The following is a 23,334-nucleotide window of genomic DNA, read 5'->3' on the forward strand; positions in this document are numbered from 1 at the left end:
TAAGAATTCCGTTGCTAGGTAACTAAGCGTTAGTTTCATGTTTGTAACCATAAAACAAAGACGCAAAGAGATTTGTTCATAAAGTAGAGGACTCTTTGGATAAGTCATTGGAAAACGACGCTAAAGTACGTGAAGTGTTTTTTTTTTTGTTTTTTTTAAAAACATTTTTAAGAACACTATCGAAACCAGGTTTCACATTAACGAAACGTAAAAACTCGGTTGGCTCCTATAATACTTACGTTACGCTGCAGCTTGTTTCTTTTATCCACGAGCTGTTTTGTACCGGCGTTTCTGTCCCTGTTTCAACGGCCGCGGTTACCAGAGATGATGGCTTCTGCATCGTCGTCGTCCTCTTCCCGAGATATTTCAAAGAAAATTAAGGACAGGCCACTCCGAGGTGAAGGTGGGTGTAGTTAAGAGGAATTAAACTCAAAGAAAATAAAGACATTTTGACTTGGGTTGTTGGCTACGGAAGCATTTAACTGCTAACGCTGGGGAATATTCAGGAGCAGCACCGTGTCATTACGAGATATAAAACTTTCTCGTATTACAATGTTATAACCAGAAAGTTTTGTTTTTAACAAGATTTGTATGCTCTCACAGAGTGAGAAAATGCGAGTCAGATGGGATATACCTTTATGACCTTACAAGAAATGAACTGTCAGAGGAACTATTGTTTTCTCCTTATCACAACATACAAAACTAGTCGTAGAAACTAGTTACATTTACTTGAGTAACTTTCTTGGTGGGATGGGGAGAGTACTTTTAGGAGTAGTTTGACTACGCCGTACTTTTTAGTATCATATCGTTAAGTGAGTAAAATTCCTGTATACTCCTACTGTAGTTTCACTGAATGAAGGACACATATTTTAACCAAAAAGGCACCAGGCACAGACCCATAGATTATGTCAAAATGAGACTTCTTGTTTGTACACAAGTCTTGTTCTAATGTAATGCTATTTTCAATCAAGTTGTTTACATATATACAGTATATATATATATAGAGAGAGAGAGAGAGAGACCAGGTACATTGAAAATATATTTGATCCGCCTGAATTGGTAATTATGTAATTTGAATTCGCTTTTATTTTAGTCTTTAAAATACCAGAACTGGCACATAAATGAATGCTTTTTGTGTCTGTCTGATTGCAAGGTATTAAATTAGATATGGTCAATTACTTAAGTAGCTTTTCATAAAATAGTTTTTTAATCTTACTTGAGTAATTTCTTGGAGGGCTATTTATTGTTTTTACTCAAGGTAAAAAGTATCTTGAATTAGTGTTACTCTCACGCACAATGTTTGGGTATGCTACCCACCTCTGTTTGAACTACTTAACCTGTAGAGATTTGCACTGTCAGTTAGCATCTCCAGGGAACTCAGATATAAATAGTGGACTCTTAAGTACCTGGGTGTTCATCTGAATAATAAACTAGACCTTTGTCACAGCTCTTTCACAGCCAGCCTCCCTTGGTTGGTCTATATCAGGGCAAATATGTAGGGCCACCATGGAAACCGTGAACAAAGCCTTCTGGGGCCCATATTGTTGCTCTCATTTATCCCATATGGGGCCCACCTAGATATGCTGGCTAGTTTATATCAAGGGTCATCGTTCCTCATGCTTAGGAGGCTGAAGACTTTGGGAGTGCTGGGGATGCTACTGAAGACCTTTTTGACTAGGATGGCATTATAAATCTTCTAATGTTTGAGCAGCAACCGTAAACATACTACGCTGGAAGCAGTTAGATAAGTTCATCCGGAAGGCCACCTTTGTGCTTGGGTGCTCCTTCAATGATGGATTTACGATTGTCATTGGGTCTACAAACGTTGTTAACACAGGCTTCGAAACAGACGCTCTGTGAGAAAGAAGCTGTTCTAGGTACTTTTAATCAGAAAATAAGAAGCTCAGTAGTTCTAGTGTTAATGGGATTTAAAATTTATTTTGTTAAAACAAGCTTAGCATTTTGTTCTAACAAGATAGTGCTGAATTTATTTCCTAGCTCTGACAGTTAAATGCTTCTGTAGTTAGCCCGTTTCATAATGGTAGTAAACCTTCTTTTTGCTTTAGAATGCAATCTCAATCGAGTGGAGTGCACCACTGTACCACCAGGACCTGCATATAAAGTAGACCCACAGGTGAGGCCTAAAGAAAGTGTATCTAATCATTATGCTCATAAAAATATGCCATGAATCACAGAGGGAGGTGTGGTCTACGCTTTGTGGGCACTTAAGGGCAGAGGGAACTGGAATTCGCCCAGAACAAGTATAAAACTGCATTAGTTGTACTCATACTATGGTAAGCTGATATATTGGCATCCAGGACGTTTGGATGTTATGTTGACAAAATCACACAACACAATCAATCCTTCCATAAAAGGAAAAAAGAAAAATTACCCAATTTTACATCCCAATTAACAGCTTCATCGCACGGGATTATAATGTTTAAGTTAAATTTAAAACTAAAAATATCTCTGTAATTCTTTTAACCTTTTTTAGTTATTGAGAAACATATTACATTTGCTCTGAGTAAAGGAACTTATTGCTTTTTGAACTTCACCTTTGGCAATTTGTTTCACCCTTTTTTTTACTTTGAAGTCAAAGTAAGTAATGTTCCAAGTTCCCAGTTCAAAATTTATTAAGAATGCCTGCTACAACTGAAATTCAACGATACTCAAATCAGTTATCACCGAGCAATGGTGAGTTTATTATCCAATAGTGGCCAATGGCACCCATAGTGCTCTCCATTATCCGTTTGTTAACTTGTTCCTTTGTTGTTGTTTTTAATGCATGTAGGAGATCAATTCCTTTAGTTCTATTGTAGCATGATTAAGATATGCAAGCTTTAGTTCTGAAACTGTTGTGTTTCTGTTTTTCTATTTAATAGTTGAAGTAAGGACAAACAAGCAGGAAGAAAATATTCGTTGAGTTATATATTCCATGTAAAGGAAAGAAATGAACAAAGGAAAGTCTAAGCTCAGAAAAGCTTTCTTGAGTTACTATAGAAATTAGATATAGAAAAATTTAAATGTTTTTATTACTTTTTCCCAAGTTGGCCGACATTGCTGTTGTTGAGTATTGAGTCTGTTTTGCTGGCAGTTGTGCACCAGATTAGTCAACTTGTTTCAGTTACTGGAATGCCAGGACTTTTGTGTGATTCTTAATCATTTGAAAGAGAATAAATGCAATGTTTGAATGTAATGTAGATAGATGTTACATTAAAACAACAACAATATCGAAGGATTTTAAGGTAACTGGAGCATTACCTTTATTATATTGCTTGAGTGCTTTTCTGCCTAACAAGATCCCGCCAGAGACGAGAGAGACTAATGTTTACAGGCTGATCATACCAAATAAACACTCCAATTTTATGCTCAGTAAAAGCCACTTAGAGTAGACCGTAAATGACTGTCAAAAAATAATAACTGTAAAGCTTTGTTAAAATTTTACAATCTCAGCACATTTTTAGACATTTTCCTCATTTTAATCTAGGCTGTATTGAAGAGACCTGTATTGCTAAGACAACCCAGTGTGAACCACTTGAAGGCTCGTGAGCAAATGATATTTCTAGGCTGGCACACCCAGTCACCTGCAACTAAGGGAAAAAAGGAACCAGAATGCACACAGAAGGTCCCTGAGCCACAACAGCCTACTCCTCTAAAATCTCCAGTTAAGGTGAGATTTTGACAAGCTAAGATCAAACCATAAAGCTAAAAAAAACTCATAAAAATGACTGAAATAAACACTTTAGATTCAATGTTTAGAACATCATTTGAGCAAGCTGTAAGTTGTCTATGAACCTCCTTAAACAAATAAACAAATATTTTATTTGTAGTAGGGGTTTTTTTTCACATAACTGCCTCTTCTTTTTCTAGAAACAGGAAAAGATCACAAAACATATAAAACAGGAAAAGGAGACGAGAACGACCAGCTTACAACTTATAAGGGATTTCAATCGGATGCTTTTTACAGAAAAGAGAGCCCAGTCAGCCACGCCCTCAGGAAAAGCAAGGTCATACAGTTATCAAGCTTTATCAATGACCGACGAGAAACCATTTGCAAAATTGACAGAAAGTGATTATTATGAGTTAGACCCCGAATCCGCTGCAGCCTTGACTTCCCAAAGACTTTGTAAAGCCTTTACTCTGTGGCGCAGCGAGGTGTGTAAGAGGAAGCGTGACTTTGCTAAGGCGGTTCTCCACATCGACCTGTTTATACTGGACTCGGTATGTTTTGTGCATAGAGTGGACAACCATAACTTACAGAAATCCTTACAATCACATGTACATCTCAGTAACATAGAACATTGTGAAAAAGTTAATATACTCGGCTAAGTTTAAAAAGCGAAACTCATAAATTGAGTAGATTCATTGCACACACTGGGATTTTTAAAAAAAAAGACAATATTGTGCACAGCTAATGAAAATCTATAATTCAGTTTCTCTAAAAATATGAATCTTTCACAAAAGGATTTTTAAAACAGGAATGTTGTGTTATGCCTTGCATATTCATGGGAGTGACCGCTGACTTGACAGTTATCTAGTCATTGACACTGCCAACAAGGATGCTATTCTATGCCATAAAATGTCATTGCACAGCCTTGTCAGAAGTGTGCAGTAAAGACCATTCAATAATGTGTCATTAATGTAGATAATGTGTTAAGCTAACAATTAAACTTTTTAATAATATTTTGAGTTATTAAAATGGGATATAAAAAAGAATTATGTGTGTAATTTTCATAATGAATTGTTACTAACAATATGTATATGTTCTCTAGAATCTGAGAGCAGCATTGTTGAAAATCAGGGCACTCTCATGCCATCTCACCGAGACAGGGCCGTATCGGGTCATAGCAAACCAAACATACACACTGAAGAAGTTCTACGAGTCTCAGGTCCAACAACAACATGAGGTGCAGCAGTACATTCATGAACAAATACGTCACAAGTAATTATTGTACACATTTAAAGTTTTGTCTGAAACCTTTTGCCTGTGTTTGTTTTGTCAGATACAGAGTAACCTTCTGCACTTTCGAGAAGCTGTTAAGAAGGTGACAATTTGTGATGGACGTACATACCTAGTGGAGCATAAAACTATGTCTGCAAGGAGTTATAACAGTGAAGTTTTAAATGCGACTTTTTATAAGCGGGTGACTTGGTAAGTAAATTTCTTCTCTTCATTTATGTTGTTAATTTCATCATTTGTGTCCAACTTCGCTTTCACAAAGTTAACATGCTCTGCAAAATGTACTAAAAAGCAGAATCTAGTGGTTAGCAAGTAATTTAAATCTAACACTCAATTAAAATAAACAGCTTTTAATTATTTTTTCTGAATTTATTTTTTCAATGCTAACAATCAGATTATCAGATTATTATTTTTATTGCTCAAACTGTGTAAATATGCATTTATTCAGCTTCACTCTTTAAAAAGGAAAAACATTGATTATAAAACCACTTAAAAATAGGATAAGCTCACAAAAGTTCAGAATGACTACGTTGCATATTCATGTTCTCGTCTGCTTCAGCAAGAGTGAGTTTACTTTTACTTTATGCAAGTTTTTTCAATGTTTTTAATTGAGATTGCGATAACATTAGATCACATTCAGAAGATAGCAGACATGTTGTTATGGCAAAAGACTTTCATGATCAACTGAGCATCTAAATTGACATTTGGATGCTCATGCAGATCAACTACATGAGCTGACAGAGTGAGGATGCATAGAATGGGTTGAGCTTCCAGCTGGCCACAGTTTAGAGTTGGCCTGCATGAAATGACGACCATCACTGCTTTTTCCAGCTGATGGTTATACCTTGTATAGCAGGATAGAGTATTAATAGTTTCTAATACACAAATAGCACATACACCTAGAAATAAGGGCATCAAACACAAACAACATCAGATACTTGTCAGAAAATACAAATTTTTTCTGACTGTAAGTTTGGTCTGCGACAAACTAAATGTAGCAAGCACAAAATTTGTATTGTTTTACATCTTAGTTGATACTGCTTCATGCATATGAAGCAAGAAGTCAGATCAAATAAACTTTCAAAATCTGCCAACATTTCTTCTCGAAAGATGTGATTATTTTGTTTTCTAATGGCAGTTTAATTATCCTCAAAACCTTTGGGAACTTCTCTGACTGTAGACAATTATGTGGTAGTATTCAGTTAATGTGAGTACCATTATTTAAGTGTTCTTTAGGAAACAACCCTCATTATTCTCTCTATCCTCAAAAGAGTCACAAACATCAATTTACTAATGATTATGTTTTTGGAATTTTGTCCTTTATGATGCATTTTGTTTCTTTTAGAGCAGGCCATTCATATTTTTTGTATTAAATACATTAAATTTACTTTTTAAACAAAAGTTGTGGAGTTATTCAAAAGTAAAAAAGTACATGTTATCTCAAATACCACAATCAGAAATAGCAGTAATGATAGCCAAATTTCACCACTGCAACACCACTGACTTATTCATTGTGGCAAATCTAATTCAGGTGTTCCGTGTCTCTAACCCTCCCAGCTTCATTCGTCATGTTGACCATTTGATGTTTAGCACAGTGCACTCCTTGGTGCTAAATGCAGTGGATATCATCCTGACTGTATTCCAGGAACAGGTAGGTCATAAGCCCGGCCAAATCACTCCTCCCACCCCAAGTGACCAGCCTGAGGCTCCTTCTGAAGAGGATTCTGAAAAGAAGGTAGGACAGTTTTTCATAACTTATTTCAGCAAAGTCAGCTGTTATCTACTTCAAATTATACTGAACATTGTTACAAGGTATTGAGTTTATGTTTTTGTCTGTTTGTGTGTCAAAGGTTCTTCCTGACTTTCCTTTATTAACATCTGAGCTACTGCTGGAGTTAAATGTTTTGACGTTCAAGCCCTCTGAGGAAGACTTCCAGGTCTGTTTATCATGTTCTGCAACAAGTAATATTTCACATTTCAAATATACATATGTAATATATTTAAAGTATAATTTATACAGGAAACCATCAGAGACCTAATCAGGGAGTTCAAGAATACAGGAATGTCTTTGATGTCCCTCACAGGAGACACTGAAGTGGTTTCACTGATAGATTTTGAACAGGTGATGGTAAAAATATTCATGAACCTAATCATATATCTCTGACTAGATATTCAGAGTAAGTTTTCCCCTATAAATGTTTCAAACATTTCTTTGAAGCTTTTATTATGTTAAATGTAAAGTTAATTGTATTTACGTTGAATATAATAATTGTACATGATAATGTTGTTTTCAGTTAATATATTTCTAATATTAACATAAAATGCATGTCATATTTCTGTAAGAATACAGTTAATCCACAGATGCTTAAAAACTGAAACAAAGTAGTCCATAACTTCTTTGTAAAAAAAAAGTGGAATTACAGAATAATTATTGAACATGAAGATTAAGAGGGGCATAGAAAGCTTACAAAATAGTCATGATCTGACAGTATTTAGAAAGTTTTTGCATTCGTATTTTCTGATCGCACCAAAATGTACGTTTTCCAATTCCATTGCTTACATCATGTTTGGAGGAGGACTGGAACTTATCAGGCCCTGAACACCTTGTCTGCAGTAAAATTTGGAAGAGAAAACATCTTGCTGTGGAGCTGTTTTTTAGACATGATACCAGCATCTAATAACTTAAAAGGGATAGTAAATATTTCTATAAGATACAAATCCCAGTCAGTAAAGCTCTTACAAAAAAAGAAAATGAAGCTGTTGGAATGGTGAAACTTGAAAACACCCAGTTTGACTCCAATTGAAATATTTTGAAAGGACCTAAAGATCATAATGTTTAGAATATTCTCTGAGAGTCTTTAAGAATTGATGCCATCTGTGTGAAAGAACAGAAACCCGACATCAATGCATGTGGCTAATTTTTCTATACAGGATGTCTTGAAGCCTTCATTACTTTAAATGCTTCGTGCAAAGTATACAATTCAAGATGTGTGTCCACTACTTATTCTTTCATCCTAGTTTACTATACATAATTTGATTATGGACTTACTTGGCTTCATATCTTTGCATGTGTGGATTACTGGGGTTGTTATTGAGATCTGGTGTGAATTTGATGCCAATAGCCTTATTTCTTGTCTGATAAAACCATTGATGTGTCCAATGCTTCCTTTCCCTCATGTATGTGTTTATTTTTGGCACTTAAAGGAGGATCTGGAGGGTGGTCCTTCTTTGAACACTGTCTTGGAGGAAGATATCCACCTTCAAGGTATCATTAAAAAGATCATGGTAGGTCTTTACACAATTTCTTTTATTAGAGTTTTTTTGTTCAGATTTAAACTCTGTGTAGTTACATCCAAATTTTTAATGCTTGTTTTTTACCTTCCCTTCAGGATTCACTCCATTTAGCCTTTGGTTCAGCCAAAGTCTATTCACGCACATTTGAGCATTTTCTGGATTTCTCTAAGAAGAATAAACATCTGGAACTTGTTGCAATGGGACAAACAGAACCAGGTAATTGTGACAAAATAATTACAGTCAATGAACAGTTTTTAGATTACATTTTAGAGGAACATTTTTAAAGATTTCTTCTTTTGTTAATTTATTTCTTTATTTTAATTTTAATAATGTTTCAGTGTTATTAAAATTTATGTAAAATTTCTATGTCCATTGTTTTGCAGATGATTTTTATCTACACTGTAAACACCATAAGCCCATATTCATTTTGTATGTAGCTTGTACAAATTAGAAGGTTATATTATTATTCTTAGATTTTCTAGCTACCCTTTCTGTTTTTCTGTCGAGGAAACACGTTTTCAACAACAAAACACGTTGGATGTATCCATTAAATGTAAAAAGAAAAATTGGGAAAGATTACATCTGCACTCCCATGTTTTGCTGAGTCTATAAATTGTTGGAATAGTAAGAAATAAAAATTTGTAAAATATTGACAAACTTAACAGCAGTGAACAGCTCAATCTGTAAAATTGTTTTATTTTATTTGTGTTTGTATTTTATGCAGGAGGTGAAAAGTAACAGGGTTTTAATAAACATTATTTTAGAAAAACCCATGTGGTATCAAAGCCTTAAGCTTGAATCTTTCATGTAGAACACAGAGTAAAAATATGCACAGTGAGATCTACACGTTATATGTCATTTGAGTAAATAAGGCTGGCAATGTTCTGATTTTGGTTTTTGTTTTAATCCTTTCCCATAAATTTTAAAAACAAACTGTATAACTGAAGAATGACATGCAGCTACAAACTTATTGAATATTGGAATAAAGAGTTCCCATTTTTCTCACTCATTTCTTTTTATACAGTATTTTGATGCACATAACACTCTCGACCTTGGGCTCGAGAGTGTTATGTCAAGTGTAGGAATCTATGTCAAGTGTAGGAATCTACCACACTATGACTCAATCCAAAAGACTGAAAAATTTCTCACACTTCGATATTATGATATTTTATTTGCAATACTTTTGTGTAGACATGTTTTGATATATTAAAAATCCAAAACCAGTCATTTTTAATTAGGAAATAATACATGAAAATACAAATGGTCTCCTATCTTTAATAAATTTGGTTTTAGATATTATACAATATTGTAAAAAAAATTAAAAATACAATGCAGCCAAGAGTATAAGGCCAAATATGGTCACAGAAGTCGAGAATCACTATAATCAATTTTCAGATATACTGTATAAACAGCTGTGAAACAGTATTTGCTGTCATTTTTTAAGACGCATGAATGTTTATGAGCATCAACCAAATTTAAAAAGCAGACAAAGATAACCTGAGTAAATAGAAAAATAAATTTTTGAATGTTGGTTTCATTTACTGAGGGAAGAAAGCTATCCAAACTAACCTGGCCCTCTGTGAACAACTGCCTGCATGCAATAACTGGCATAATGTCTTTTATACATCGCTTTTGGAGGCATAGTGACCCACTCTTCTCTGCAGTATAATTTAAATAGCTACAATAGGTGGTTTCTCTGTGTACAGACATGTCACTGCATTTTATTTGAATTTAACTCAATTTTTTCACTTTCACACCTAAAAACGAAGATAACAAATGCATTTTCTTACAAAGGAAAATGGCAAAAAAGGTAGCACAGAGTTACCTTGATAGTTAATTTTTAATCTGGTTTGTAAATAGTTACACGTTACTGAAAGAAGTTGTGTTATTAGAGCAATGCATTAATCTGCATGCTTTACTGTAACTTTTAATGGATGATCTGAACCCGTTAGATGTAGCAAGAAAAACCAAAAGCCCAACAAATTTAGTGTGCACCAAGTACTTTGTCATAGTACTGTAGAGTATGTATTCGTAAGTCATATACAAAGTAGCAGTTTTTTTCTTGTTGTCTTTGTCTTACAGATTTGAGCTTTTTTGCCAAAACCTTGGAGTTATATCATGGTAAATATAAGGAGGCCATAGCTATCCAAGACAAGATGCATCTTGGCTTACTGCTGGTGGATCAAACACAGCTCAAACAGCAGCTTAATGCTTCAACTCTCTCTTCTCTGGAGGTCAGAACTACTTTAATGGAATCATAAATATAGAGACATTTTATCCAACTGCAATGTAATCCATTGAAACACTTTGGTATTTTTTTCAATTCCTTTAGCATTTTCTTTTCCAAATCAACTTCTACTGGCTTCATGTGGTCAAAAAATCCCATGTATTTACTACCTACCATGCGCAAATTTCCATTGCAAACATTAGGTACTGAAATGATCTTCAGTAATGCTTTTTTTTTTACCACAATAATATTCTGACAAATTAGCTACGAGGCCTTTTTCTTTTTTTTTAATTCTTTTAAATAAAACCCAACTGACATTCTTTTGTAAGCAATGTTCGATGCCACAGGAAGACATTTAATTAGAGAAATACTTTCCAGTCCAACCAAAGGTCAAATTAACATTTTTATTAGACAAGTCAAAGGTGTGTTGTAGAAGTCCTTGTTTCTCATCTTTTCCAGGAATCGCATGGAATGCTCATAAAGCTGGCTAGGAAACAAGTCGATGACCTCCTGACTAAAGTTGGTGAAGCCAAAACTACACTGGAGTCCTGTCCTTCCACAACAGTGGAGATGGCTGAGCAGCTCATATTCCTGGATGACTTTGAGGACGGAGTGAGAAGCAATTTTCCCCTTTGTTGTATTAAATCACAGCTGTGGTGTCAAAAGAAATATTTGCTGTAATTGATAAATAGGAATCTATTTCTTACTCTTTTATTTATAGTCCTTTTTTGCCATCTCACTAGATCTTGGACGTACAGGAGCAGCATGACAATGTTTCCAAGGTGTACAATCTGTTCAAAGCGTACTCTGTTACCGTACCATCTCAGGACCTTGTTGATTTCGCCACACTGCAACCCAACATCAGCTTGTTGTATTATTTAATTGACGACGGGGTGGCAGACAGGGAGTCGAACATGGAGAGATTTATCAGCTCCCTGGCCACAGATGAAAACAAAATGCAAGAAGAAATCAGAAAATTGCCACATACGTTGCAGGTACAATGTATGTAAATACTCTATTTCTTTTCGGTTTTAATCCTGTATATTACAAATGGGATGTAAATTGAAAAAACAAATATAATACAATTACGCCTCCCTGAAACAATTTACATTATACATGCATTTAGAACTTACAAAAAATGAATGACTCAGTACAGTGGTTTCCAATTATCTGCCCTTTAAAGATGGTTCCTATACACAGGACGTGTGCTGTTTTTTATTTTATAGATCTGGTATGAAAAAAATGAATACCTTGGGACTGGATAAAATTTCAAACAAACCACCAAAACTTTTTTTTTACAGAAAGAAATATGTTTGGAAACTACTTTAAAAAAGCGTGTGTTCATTGTGGGGTACTCCCATCTATATGGGGAAATCATGAAAAGTCCAGAAGTTATAGATTTTGAAATAGAGCAGATTTATTTTTGTTCTTACAGCAGAAAGCAGTAAAAAATCAATAAAATTAATATCAAAACTCAGTAAATAAAAAGCTGTTTCATCATTCATTGTTTTGTTTCATTTTTAGTGGTACCTAAAGATATTAAGACCTGATTATTATTAAAGCAATTTGAGGTCAATATTTTGTACTCAAATGTCCAGAATGTTTTAAAGTTTTCAGAAATCTGTTCCTGGAGTAGTGTAAAATTGTAAAAATCTAACTTGTTGAGCAACCTTATCTTAAGTATGAAGATGTTCCACTTTTTGTTTAGAGGTGTGTTCTTTTATGTGCAGAATCCAGACTTTTTGGACATCAAAGTAAGCCCCTCTACAGTGCGTCCCTACTTTGAGAAGATCCAGACTGATGTAAATAGGCTGGAAGCCCAGGCATCATCCTGTAATTTCTATGAAAATAGATTCAAGGTGCTACTTTTTGTCTTTTTTTTCCAGATACATACTGTGATAAACATGATCTTACTATGATGCTGAACTGAATCAAAGTAAGATGCAGTCCAGCATCTTTGCAGTGAATTTTTCATTTAGTTTTGACAGTCACAACTAGGGGTGCACCAATTGTAGTTTTTAGATGATCACTGATCTTTAAAAAAATGCCTGACCTGCTGATTCCAATTTTTGCCAATACCGTTGTTCCTTTTTTTTTTATATATAGTCTGAAAAGTCTCTTAATATAGCAACAAAGATTCTACGTTTGCAACAGTAGGGTCATGATTGTTAATGGCACTTATGCAGATGTGACCAAGTGGGTAGGTCTGTCAGTCAAGTCCCTCTCAACAGGGAACAGAGGCTGACTTTTAGACCTTTGGGAACGTAGATTATGTTGGCGGATAAGATCGGTTTTAACATTGGCCAATGTCCCAAAATAAAGGAAATTGGAGCAGATTTATTAGTGACCCCTAATAGCCAAACTTCAAAGTAAGTAATTCTTTCTGCTCTGATGGGTAAAGCTGGAGAGTACCAGGTTTGATGTCCTGGAAGAGACGGCGGCAAAATTCAGGCTGATCCTGCTTCTCTGGAACTCTTTAGAGGAATGGGACGATCTACACAATAAATGGCAGCAGGTCAGATGCTTTAATGTGTTGAGCATATAAACCAAAAAATACATTCTTTGTCATGTGCAGGTGTATTTTTGTGTTTTTTGACTTCCCCAAAGACCCAACTGAAGGAAATGGACATGGAGGAGTTGAGCTCGCAGATTAGCAAGTTTGACCAGTATGTCGAGCAGCTAGAGACGGGCCTGCCTCCAAACTCTTCAGTTGTAGTTTTGAAAAATAAGGTGGAAACAATGAAACAGAAGGTAGGTAGGATAAAGTTCAAATTAGACAGTTGAACACTTGGGTGATGTCATTCTAACCTGGGCTAATTGTTGACATCAGAGTTTACGAGAACTGTTTCTGGTTTTTCAACAGATGCCTATCATCGGTAATCTGTTGAATCTGCGTTTGAAGCCTGGACGGTGGGTGTCTTTGGAGAATTTAGTGGCCGCCACTCTGGACGTGGAGGAAGTTACTATTGCCAAACTGGAGGAACATGATGTCTTCTCATGTGGAGTAGAGATACTACAGATATTGAGTTAGCAAACTTGGACCCTTTTTCAGTCTTTATTTCACTTCTGTGTGTAAGTACATGTGTGAATCTTAATTATACTCCTTAAGTTTGTAAATACATTACCCTTAACCTATAAATTAACCAGATAGAATAGACACAGGCATACAGTTCAGATTTACAAACCATCGTTACCAGCTTTATTCTGTTGATTAGTAAACAAGGTACTTTTTTTTCAGAAAAGGTGCTGATGAAAGATCTATTGACTCAAGGAAATACTAGAAATATAAATGCAGAGTTACGAGCTAACTTCCTTTTTTGGTAGGAATGTTATCGCAATATTAAAGGCAGCTAAATTAACAGTTCTATTAAACACATTTATTTTCAACCTTGTTTTTGATATTTTATCTCTGCTCTGGAAAATGGATTGCAACCATGGTGTAGGAGTGTAGAGAACACAGTTGCGAAAGGAGGAGGTTGTAACACATAATTTTAAACTTTGGTGGAGGAATTTAATAGCTATCAGCAAAATGAGGAATTGCACACACACTTTGCGCTAACCAATACTGTGGAAGAGCATTCACAAACAACAGTTGCTCTTAAGTAGTGAATAGGCAATAAGGTAAAGAAATGAAGCTAAAGGAAATGAATAAATAAAACAGACCTAAACTTAAATATGGTACTATTTCCTGCCCAATAATATCTTCTCATTTTCCTGGAAAAATCATTCTTCCTTCACAGTCCAAAATAAAGACTTTGGGTTTCTTAAATGCAGAAGATGGATTTGGTGTAGAGAGACTTTAGGAGGATCTGACAACTTTAAATTACGGTAACTGTTACAATCCCAGATTGTCTTTTTGTTGTGTCTATTTGTGACTTGTTTCTATGCCATTTCTCAAGACTGACCTACTGAAACATCACATCTGGATGCATGCGAGATTGTGTAATGACAAATCAGTGTGTGACTAAAACTAGTAAAGGAAGCCTGGGAAGAATACTTTTTCAAACATATCTTTGTTGTGATCTGGTGTTCCTGTTATTTCAAATGCATCAGTTTAAACATTGTCCTAACAGATGCTGAAAGAACTTTATTTTATTAAATTTATCTTCAGAACTGGACCTAGTTCTTGTTACTTTAGGCCACCTTATTTTTCAGCTTGTAATGAATCTTGCAGGTGAACAATGCATAGAATGATGTCTCATAGTGACTTCTGGAATGTCTTAATGTTGAGAGGAACTGGTAGGTCTCAGGTGTTACCATCCAGCTCTCACACAGTGTTTTGTAGAACAGAATTGTGTTTGACCATCAGAAGTCGGATATTTGTCTGGTTTTATTGTGAAGATGTTTATGGAGGATTTTAACATCATGTTACTGTCAACAACTTCTTAATGGTCAAGTTGCAGACAAAGCTGGCTCTGTTTAATTAGACTCTGCTAAAAGCTTAAAAAGCTCCCAGTGATTTCTGTACAAGCAGTAAAAGCTTCCAAATATTCTTTCTTGTGGATTTGATTTGAATCATGCTGGATTTGTTCTCAAATTATTACACAACACTTCCCCCTAGTGGCTAGGAATTAAAGACAAACACATTTATACTTGTACGTAAGGCTATAGTTCACTCGCTTTTAGGGAATTATTTTAATTCTGCTCATTCTCTAAGAGCACATTCTCTTCTACCTCTCCTCTTTTTTTCTTTTCTTTCCCATCATTTTTGTGTTTTATTCCAGGAAACAACACTTTTCAGCACAGTTGCTGTCAGTTCGGTCATGTGTTGTACATTTATTATAGGAAAGGCAAACATTTAAATTCTACATTATTTCAGTTTAAGTTAATCACCTGCACTCTCAGTCAGTTGTCTTTGTTTATATTAAATTATGTAAAATATATTGGGCTGCTCTCAGGAGACAGGCACTGGCCCCCACCCTCCACAACCCTGCATGCACAAGCGGGTATTGACAATGGACATCTATTTTCTATGAGGACACAACTTGCTTAGAACATCTCACCCTCGTATTTCACTTTCTTTGCCAGACATCCATTGCAAATTCATGGTGACAAAAAATCTTTAGCAAGTGAAGTGGTACATAAGTTTGTTTAAAAATATGTTGGTCCACAGGTATCAATTTTTTCAAAGAAAGCTTCAGGATGTTATCTGTTAGATATCAGTTAAGTAAAGAAGAATGTGGATAAATTACAATGTGCTAAATCATTTGTATTGAGGTCCAGTCCTTTAAATTAAAGTAATTATCACATGAGATTGTAACACAAAATGAAGCATGTTGTGGCTTTTTATGCTTCTTTTTATGGTGGAGTGGTGGGGTCTCTTTCCTCCCTCTCTTTCTGTTGTAATAATGTGTACCTTCACTATCTTCAGGACTTTCACACTCCAAACTAATTTGGGATGGGCTGTTGTTGGGCCAGCAGTGATGGGACAAATTTAAACCACCAAAGACTTGACAAATCCCCTCTCTGTCCAGTTTGTGGTTTATACCTGGTTTGATGGACATGACAAGGGGAGTCATGTGTCAACGCACCATAATGATAATCTGAGTTGACAGATTATCAAACCACAAAGTATTCTGGACAAGCAACAATGTAAGTAGGTCATTATAAAAAAGAATGCAACTTCAATCAAATAAAATTATATGTCAAACTGTGAATGAAATACCACAGCAAGCCAGGAGTATTTACAAAGAAATGTCTAATAACATTCAACATTTATTACTGATCACTATAATATTTGTTTCCATCCTCCCAAACCCCCTCCTTATTCTTCATCTTATTCCTGCACAAGATATTTATTTACCTTATGCAGGTAAATGAATGTTTACCTGCATACATTCGTTTAAACTTGTTCATTTCCAGGAACATATATTTTTCACCCTTTTGTAGTTGCATGTTAGCCCCACAAGATGGTACTATTACAAAAGAAGTCATGCCAAAAGTCAAGCGAATCAAAATAGGAATGATTAAAATTACATTTTCTCTGCTAAGAAGGTGGAAAACATAACATAAATCAGGTAAAATGAAATATACAGACTTTCCTCTTGAAGATACCAAGAAGCAAATGGATGTTCATGTGTACGGCCCTGTTTTTTCTTTCTTTTTCTTTTTTTTTTATTAAGTGTAAAATCACTTAATAAAATGTCATCCAGCCTTTTAATGTTAGCATCTTTGTCATTTGAAGTGTCTATTTATGCACATTGTGTTTAAATTAATCCCTATCTCCTTTAGAGAGGGGGGTATTCTTAAGCTGTGTCTCCTAAAGAGAGTATGTCAATTTAATAACAAGATAAAAAAGACTAGCAACAATGAAAAATCAAGACAAGTACCAAGATAGAATATAACATATGGTAATAATACCCTCATAGTAAATTGTGGAAAAATAATCAAAAGCGGAAAAAAAAAAAAAATCTTGAAAAAAGGTTTGGGGAAAAAAGCAGGATAAAGTTTAAGATAATCACTCATAGAATCACATTATTGCTGGAAAGTTGTAGCAAAACATAGATTTTAAGGGTCTTTAAATATTGAGCGGAGCAGCTTCTCCAATAACAGTAGGTATAGTTTCAAAGCTTTGGGGCATATGTGGTGAATTGTAATAGGGAATAAATGTCTCACTACTGAAGCTTAAACATGATACAAGGGTAGCACTAGATTAAAAAATTCCTATCAATCTAATCAAGCAAAATATATTATTTTAATTATTCACAAAACCTTTCCTTCTAAAGGGCAACTTCTCTTTGTCACTGAGCCTAAATTGAAGAAAAGATATCAAAGGAATATTCTGTGAATATAATTATTTTGACATTCAAGATATTAACAGTTCTATTTTGCTTCTAAACTGAATGATTATATTGCATCTGTCACTAATAGAATCAATTATTAATAAAAATCACATCTAAAATAATCATCAACAGAGAGTTGTGAACAAATAAAATTAAAATTAACTACTGAAAGGGTCTCTCCAAGGAGTTGGAGTAAAAGTTCAGGTTTCCTGGCTAATAAAGGGTTTGCCTCCATTAAATGTGAACTCACAGTTTATGTGCCTAATTTTTTTATTTCTAAATATCTGACTTAATCTTAGGGAATGTTTGGAAAAGAGATAAAGTTCTCACCAGAGTGTTTCCACTCCGGATCCCAGAGACTCTGATGTCTGTTAACAGCCTGAGATACAGTGATGGTGAGGCATCGGGTCTCGGTGTGTTGCCTCTCTGCAACCTGAATTCAATACCATAGATCTCTTGACTTGTGGGTTTGAATTTTCAGCACCTTTGCTAAGTGGATGGAATCTCACCACAACATTTGTTTGGCCCAACTGCAATGTTTGCTCTCCATGAAGGCACTGCATATGTTCATCTCTTGACCAAGGTGGTGGAGGTTTGAAAGTTCCTCTCTTTGGATTTCAGAAACAAATTAGAGGCAATTACATACCTTAAGGTATAATTACAGGAGATGTTGGTGAATAAAAGAATGCAACCAGATTTTAAACAAGGGAATTAAACTTGCTGGTTGACTCGATTGGGCACAGATTCTGGGTTTAGCATGTTGGCTGGTTAATCCATCTCTGTCCACTAATTTCTTTTCCCTCTATTTCTTTCTACCTCTGACCCAGCTCTCAGAAACACTGGGAGAAATCCTGAACATATTTCGACTTGTCTGGAGTATATAGTAAGAAAAAAGATTCAGCTACTTTTCTGAGGGAGAGTATGCCAGAGATACATTATAAGAACTGGAAGCAGATGTCAAGGATTCAAAGTCGACTATAATATTTTTAGCAACAGAAAATGACACAGTTACATGCTGTTGAGAGTTTTAACTTTTGCACCCAAACGATTATTATTTTTTAGAAATGTTAAATTTTACACAATGTTGTAAATATTTTATAAGCATCTACCTCATGCTTATTGCCTTTTGGACAATTTCACAAACAGTCAATGAAATTAAAAGATGACTAGTAATCTAATCTCACCTGCAGGACATCTTTACTAATGTTGTAAGTTCAAGGTTAGTTTCTGCTTTGACAACCAACATTTTAAGATAGCTCTATGTACTCTGCTTGTAGTGTGCAATAAGGAAAGGTAAATTTTTTACCCTAATAAAAACCAGTTAATATTTTGGAGTTCTGATTATCCCTATTTTTTCGTAGTTCTTTAGAACTGGGCATCCATTTACTCTCCCCCTTTTTACATTGGAGTTGTGCGCACCATCTTTCTTCTCATGTTCGACAATTATCCTCACCATACACAGTAAATCTTCATTTGTGATCGTTACTATGTAAAGCTTAGAGGACTCCTGTAACTGACAAATGAGTCATTATCTGTTTGTAGCTCATTTCTACTCCTCTGCGTTTGCTCTTTACTCCCTGAGAAGATTTTCATTACCTCCTGCATTACTGCCTCTAATGTTTTTACAATCCAGTGAAGCCTGCTTGTTTTGAAAAGCAGCTAGTGTGAAATGTAATTATAAGTACACATTAGCCTCCTATTCTCTTCATTACATCTGTATTTGTAAGTTCACAAAGTAATTATTACCTCAGTAACACATTAATATAAAAACCTTGTCTGCATTTAAATTCATACAGCAAAGCATCTTTATGAATTTCTATTTAGTACAACATTCGCTTCAATGCATCCCCGTAATTTTTTTTTTTTTTTTGCGTTGGTTCCATTTTTTAGCCACCAGGTATGTCTTTCCGTGAGACTGTGAGATTGGTGCACCATGTTGTGCTGGTGGGGTGGAGGTCTGCCCACTGTTTACACTCATTTCACAGACTCTTTGCTGGATAGGGTGCCATGAAGACAACCCATTTTATCAGCCTGTCAAAACCAAATGTTCAATCTACAATCTGTCTTGGTGGGAGAGCTCCAGGGAGACGAATTTTGTACAAGTGATTGAGAGCTAGAATTGCTTCGTTTACTTGCCTCTGTCAATATAAATGTATTTTTTATGCTGAAACTACAGTTTAACATTTTGACCCTGAACTGGTGTACCCAGCGAATAGCGTTTTTTTAAAGCTGGGAATGACGACTCACACAAACAACTGGATGATCTCTGATGGTTCTGTTGATGCCCTGTGGACAGAGATTAACACTGCATTGATGGCAAGATGCTGTGATGCAGACAAAAACTTCATTTGTGTTTTTATGCGCTCTGTGGTTTAGATTTTAATTTTATCTTTCTAAGTTAAAATTTTTTCAAGTCTAAAATTTGCCTGTCACACAAATTTATCATCAATAGCAACTGTAATGATGACAAAATGGGTTAAGCTTGATCCTAATAAACTTAGGCGTATGAATCGTTGATCTCAGGCAAAAGGTGGATAAGTGCCTTTTTTCAGGACGAAATTATAATTGAAATTATCTGAAAGAAAACACTGAGAGATTAGAACATGCTTATTTAAATATTCTAACTTGGCTGATCTAAAATTTCTGTCAGTTTGTGAAGATCTCTACTTTGTCTGTTGAATTATGGTGTAAATTGCCGCTATCATCATCAAATTTTCTTTAACATCTGCGACTCTCCCTTGGAAATCCAAGAAGGAGGAAGGAGGCAGGCAGCTGAAAATTAAACAATTTTACTAAAAAAAACAGTACAATTCAAAACCTAGAAAACTGAAAGTGCAGGAAAATCCAAAGCAGGTTGGTGGCAATAACTGGAGGTCAAGTTAAATTATTATTTCTTTCTTTGGCAGCAATAAGATGATACTTAATGTGACTAACAACAAAAGACAGATTTATGGTGTGCAGTGTGTGAATAAGTATAACAGACCATTGCCAACACTTTTGGCTGCATTTGTTTACCACTCAGTGGGGTATCCAGACAATTTACCACTTTGATTTAAATCAAATCCCTTCTATTTGTTCCCTGTTGGAGGGCTTTGCTTGCTTCTGGCCAGACTCTATATTGCACATAAAGCATAAAATAAAACACTTTCCTTTTTATGGAACCAGAATTGGTTTTTAGTGCAAATGTTCAATCTACAATCTGTCTTGGTGGGAGAGCTCCAGGGAGACGAATTTTGTACAAGTGATTGAGAGCTAGAATATATATATATATATACTGTATATACTGTATATATGTAAAATTCCCTTCTCACCCTCTGCGGGTCCTCTGAGCTCGGGTCCTCTACCAGAGGCCAGGGAGCTTTCTGGACTGAGATGTCTGATGTTGTTCCTGGGATCTGTTTTAGCCACTGCCCCAGTTTGGGGGTGACTGCCCCAAGGGCCCCGAGGGCCCCGATGACCAGAGGCACCACTGTGGTCTTCACCTTCCAGTCCTTTTCCAGTTCCTCTCTGAGGCCCTGGTATTTCTCCAGTTTCTCGTGCTCCTTTTTCCTGATGTTGTAATCACTTGGTATTGCCACATCCACCACAACTGCTTTCCTCTGTTGCTTATCCACCACAATGTCCGGTTGGTTCGCCATTACCATTTTGTCTGTCTGGATCTGGAAGTCCCACAGGATCTTTAATGTAAGATTTTTGAGCAGTCAAAAAAAAACATGTCAACTAAAAAAAAACAAACAAAAAGAAAAACACATCTGTCTGATTTACAGCACTCTTATTTATGGGAGTTTATGAAAACGTAAAATCAACTGTTCTGATAACTGTAGTTGATATGTTTTTACATGTTGTTTTAATGTGAATAATCAGTACATAAAAACATGTCTGGAGGATGATTTTCTTTACGTATGCCTTTGAATGATTCCATCACACATGTTAGATGCTTACAACTGTTTACCTTTTCAGTTTTTGTGATTTATGGTAATACATTTGTTCACAGAAACTTTTTGTAAATTAGGAATTAAAATAAGACTTTTAATAATTATTAAATTCAGGTTACATTTTTAAAATTAGAAACCTTAGATAAATTTACATACGTCTAACACTTTGGTTATCTTTTAAACTTTTGATCCATTCTATCCGTTCCACTAATCTTTTTTAGTACTTGTGTTAATTTTGGCTTGGTGGTCTGTTGCACTTGCAATAAGACCTACTTTAATGTTTTGTGTTTGCACTAAAGAGCCTCTGAATACACTGTAACACTTGGACGTAGCCCCAGACATTTTATCTAATTAATCGATCAATACATAATCAGGAAGTAGACCACATATGGTCATTAAAACAGCTTCTATCCCAATTATCCAATTAAATTAGATTAGGCTGCATTTTAAAATGGGCTCTGGGCAGATAATTAGAAAGATAATTATTTCTCACATACTCGTCATTCAAACTGGATGATAAAACCCTTGAATTAAAGCAAGAAACAAAATTGCATTTCAGCAATTGTGTCTCAAATTAATGCTATTTAAACAAAACTGCATTTATCTTAAAAATATAGTTTTGTGTCACTCTCTTGAAACTTAAGAGCCTATCTTCATTTATAAATAATATTTAGATTATTGACTTATTTGGGGTAGAAACCACATAATCCTTACCACCTCATTTATGTTGTCTTATCCTGATAGAAATTAGCTGACCTTGGAGCAGCATGTGGACCTCCTCGGGGGGGAGCACAACCTGGCCATCCCCCGGATTAATTTGCCACTTAAGCCTGGCGTGCCTGCTGACACATTCAGAACTTAAACACGGGTTCAAAGTCAGGAACAAAACATTCATCCAATGCCTCACAACAGAGGTGGGGACTCGAGTCACATGACTTGGACTCGAGTCAGACTCGAGTCGTTAAAATCACGACTTGAGACTTGACTTGAAAAAATGCTCAAAGACTCGGACTTGACTTTGACTTTCATGCCATTGACTTGGGACTTGACTCGACTTGAAGCTGTTTACTTGAAAAGACTTGATATTTTTTACTCAAAGTCTTAAAATTTAAAACACATTATTTATAAAGTGGCGTCATTAATTAATTTCACTCATTCCGTATCAATATGCGCAGACCGTCACTATGCTTTTCCTCTCTCCTTATGTATGCATGTGTACGTAGCTGCAGCACAACCAATCAAATTAACAGGATTTGGACGTTTAAAAAAACGCGGCAAAGCTGCAGAGCTCAGGGAACGAAATACGAAATAACCGCTCGAATATGCTTCCGCGAGTAATTTCTTTTGGCTAGTAGGTTATGAACTTTCGACTAAAAAACGAACTGCAACTTGTAAAACATGCAAGAAGAGAATATCGGATGGAGATGCCACGACGTCCAACTTTGTCCGGCATTTGAAGCTTCACAGAGATCGGTAGGTGGCACTTTTCTTTTGCTGTAAGATAGTTGACTTTAGCTAACTTCGTGTTAGCATGTGTACTCCGGGTTAAATTGGTGATGATTTACCATAAATCCGGTCCTTCAAATGCCTCCACAAATAATGTGCACCGTGTTAGCTCAGGAAGCCGGTGGATAGTGAGCGGGGCTCCGGAACAGAAAGCAGATTCTGGACCTGAACACAGGGAACAGAGTCTCTCTGTCCCATCATGATGATGAGCCGGGTCTAGTATCATCTAAGGATGGTTGGTGTATTTGAAGACATCTACGTTGGGAAATTATATTGACAATATATTGTTTACTGCAGTCAATGCATTAAGTCAACTGTTTTTGACTTAATGCACTGACCGGCGTGACTGTCACATGTGGCACAGAACCCATTTCCAAGTAGTATAGCTTTGCTGGGAAAAAAAAAAAAAAAAGACCAAATACAGTGACTGTCCCAAATAAATTTTGTGTTTAGAATATCTGTCCCATATTTACGGAGGACTGAAACTAACATACTTAGAAATAAAAGCAGAAAAATAAATGCACCAGACCTTCCTGAGTTTACTTGTGATAACTTCATTTATACTTATTTCATTTTTTGAAAACTATGATTGTTGTAGTGTTGATGTTTATTTATGAATAGAAGGAGTAA

The 23,334-nt window shown here is 35.5% G+C and overlaps 1 protein-coding gene across 1 annotated transcript; it reads left to right on the forward strand.

Annotated features, from left to right (window-relative positions):
• Positions 1 to 7: 7 nt before the first annotated feature.
• Positions 8 to 14,973, forward strand: LOC116720385 (dynein heavy chain 6, axonemal-like). The gene is made up of 18 exons (XM_032563631.1): positions 8 to 403; positions 2,067 to 2,134; positions 3,488 to 3,670; positions 3,871 to 4,221; positions 4,773 to 4,907; positions 5,004 to 5,152; positions 6,518 to 6,695; positions 6,811 to 6,897; positions 6,981 to 7,082; positions 8,165 to 8,245; positions 8,350 to 8,470; positions 10,337 to 10,488; positions 10,941 to 11,093; positions 11,225 to 11,476; positions 12,212 to 12,340; positions 12,883 to 12,996; positions 13,089 to 13,232; positions 13,345 to 14,973. The coding sequence occupies exons 1-18, from the start codon at positions 325 to 327 to the stop codon at positions 13,510 to 13,512; spliced, it is 2,646 nt and encodes an 881-aa protein (XP_032419522.1). The 5' UTR covers positions 8 to 324; the 3' UTR covers positions 13,513 to 14,973.
• Positions 14,974 to 23,334: the final 8,361 nt, after the last annotated feature.

Source organism: Xiphophorus hellerii, chromosome 5, assembly GCF_003331165.1.
Source record: "Xiphophorus hellerii strain 12219 chromosome 5, Xiphophorus_hellerii-4.1, whole genome shotgun sequence".
Taxonomy (NCBI): domain Eukaryota; kingdom Metazoa; phylum Chordata; class Actinopteri; order Cyprinodontiformes; family Poeciliidae; genus Xiphophorus; species Xiphophorus hellerii.

Coding starts and splice junctions, on each gene's coding strand:
- LOC116720385 (XM_032563631.1), top strand. CDS start 325: ATGATGGCTTCTGCATCGTCGTCGTCCTCTTCCCGAGATATTTCAAAG. Junction 4,222..4,772: donor ACCTGTTTATACTGGACTCG/GTATGTTTTGTG, acceptor TATGTTCTCTAG/AATCTGAGAGCAGCATTGTT. Junction 4,908..5,003: donor AGGTCCAACAACAACATGAG/GTGCAGCAGTAC, acceptor TTGTTTTGTCAG/ATACAGAGTAACCTTCTGCA.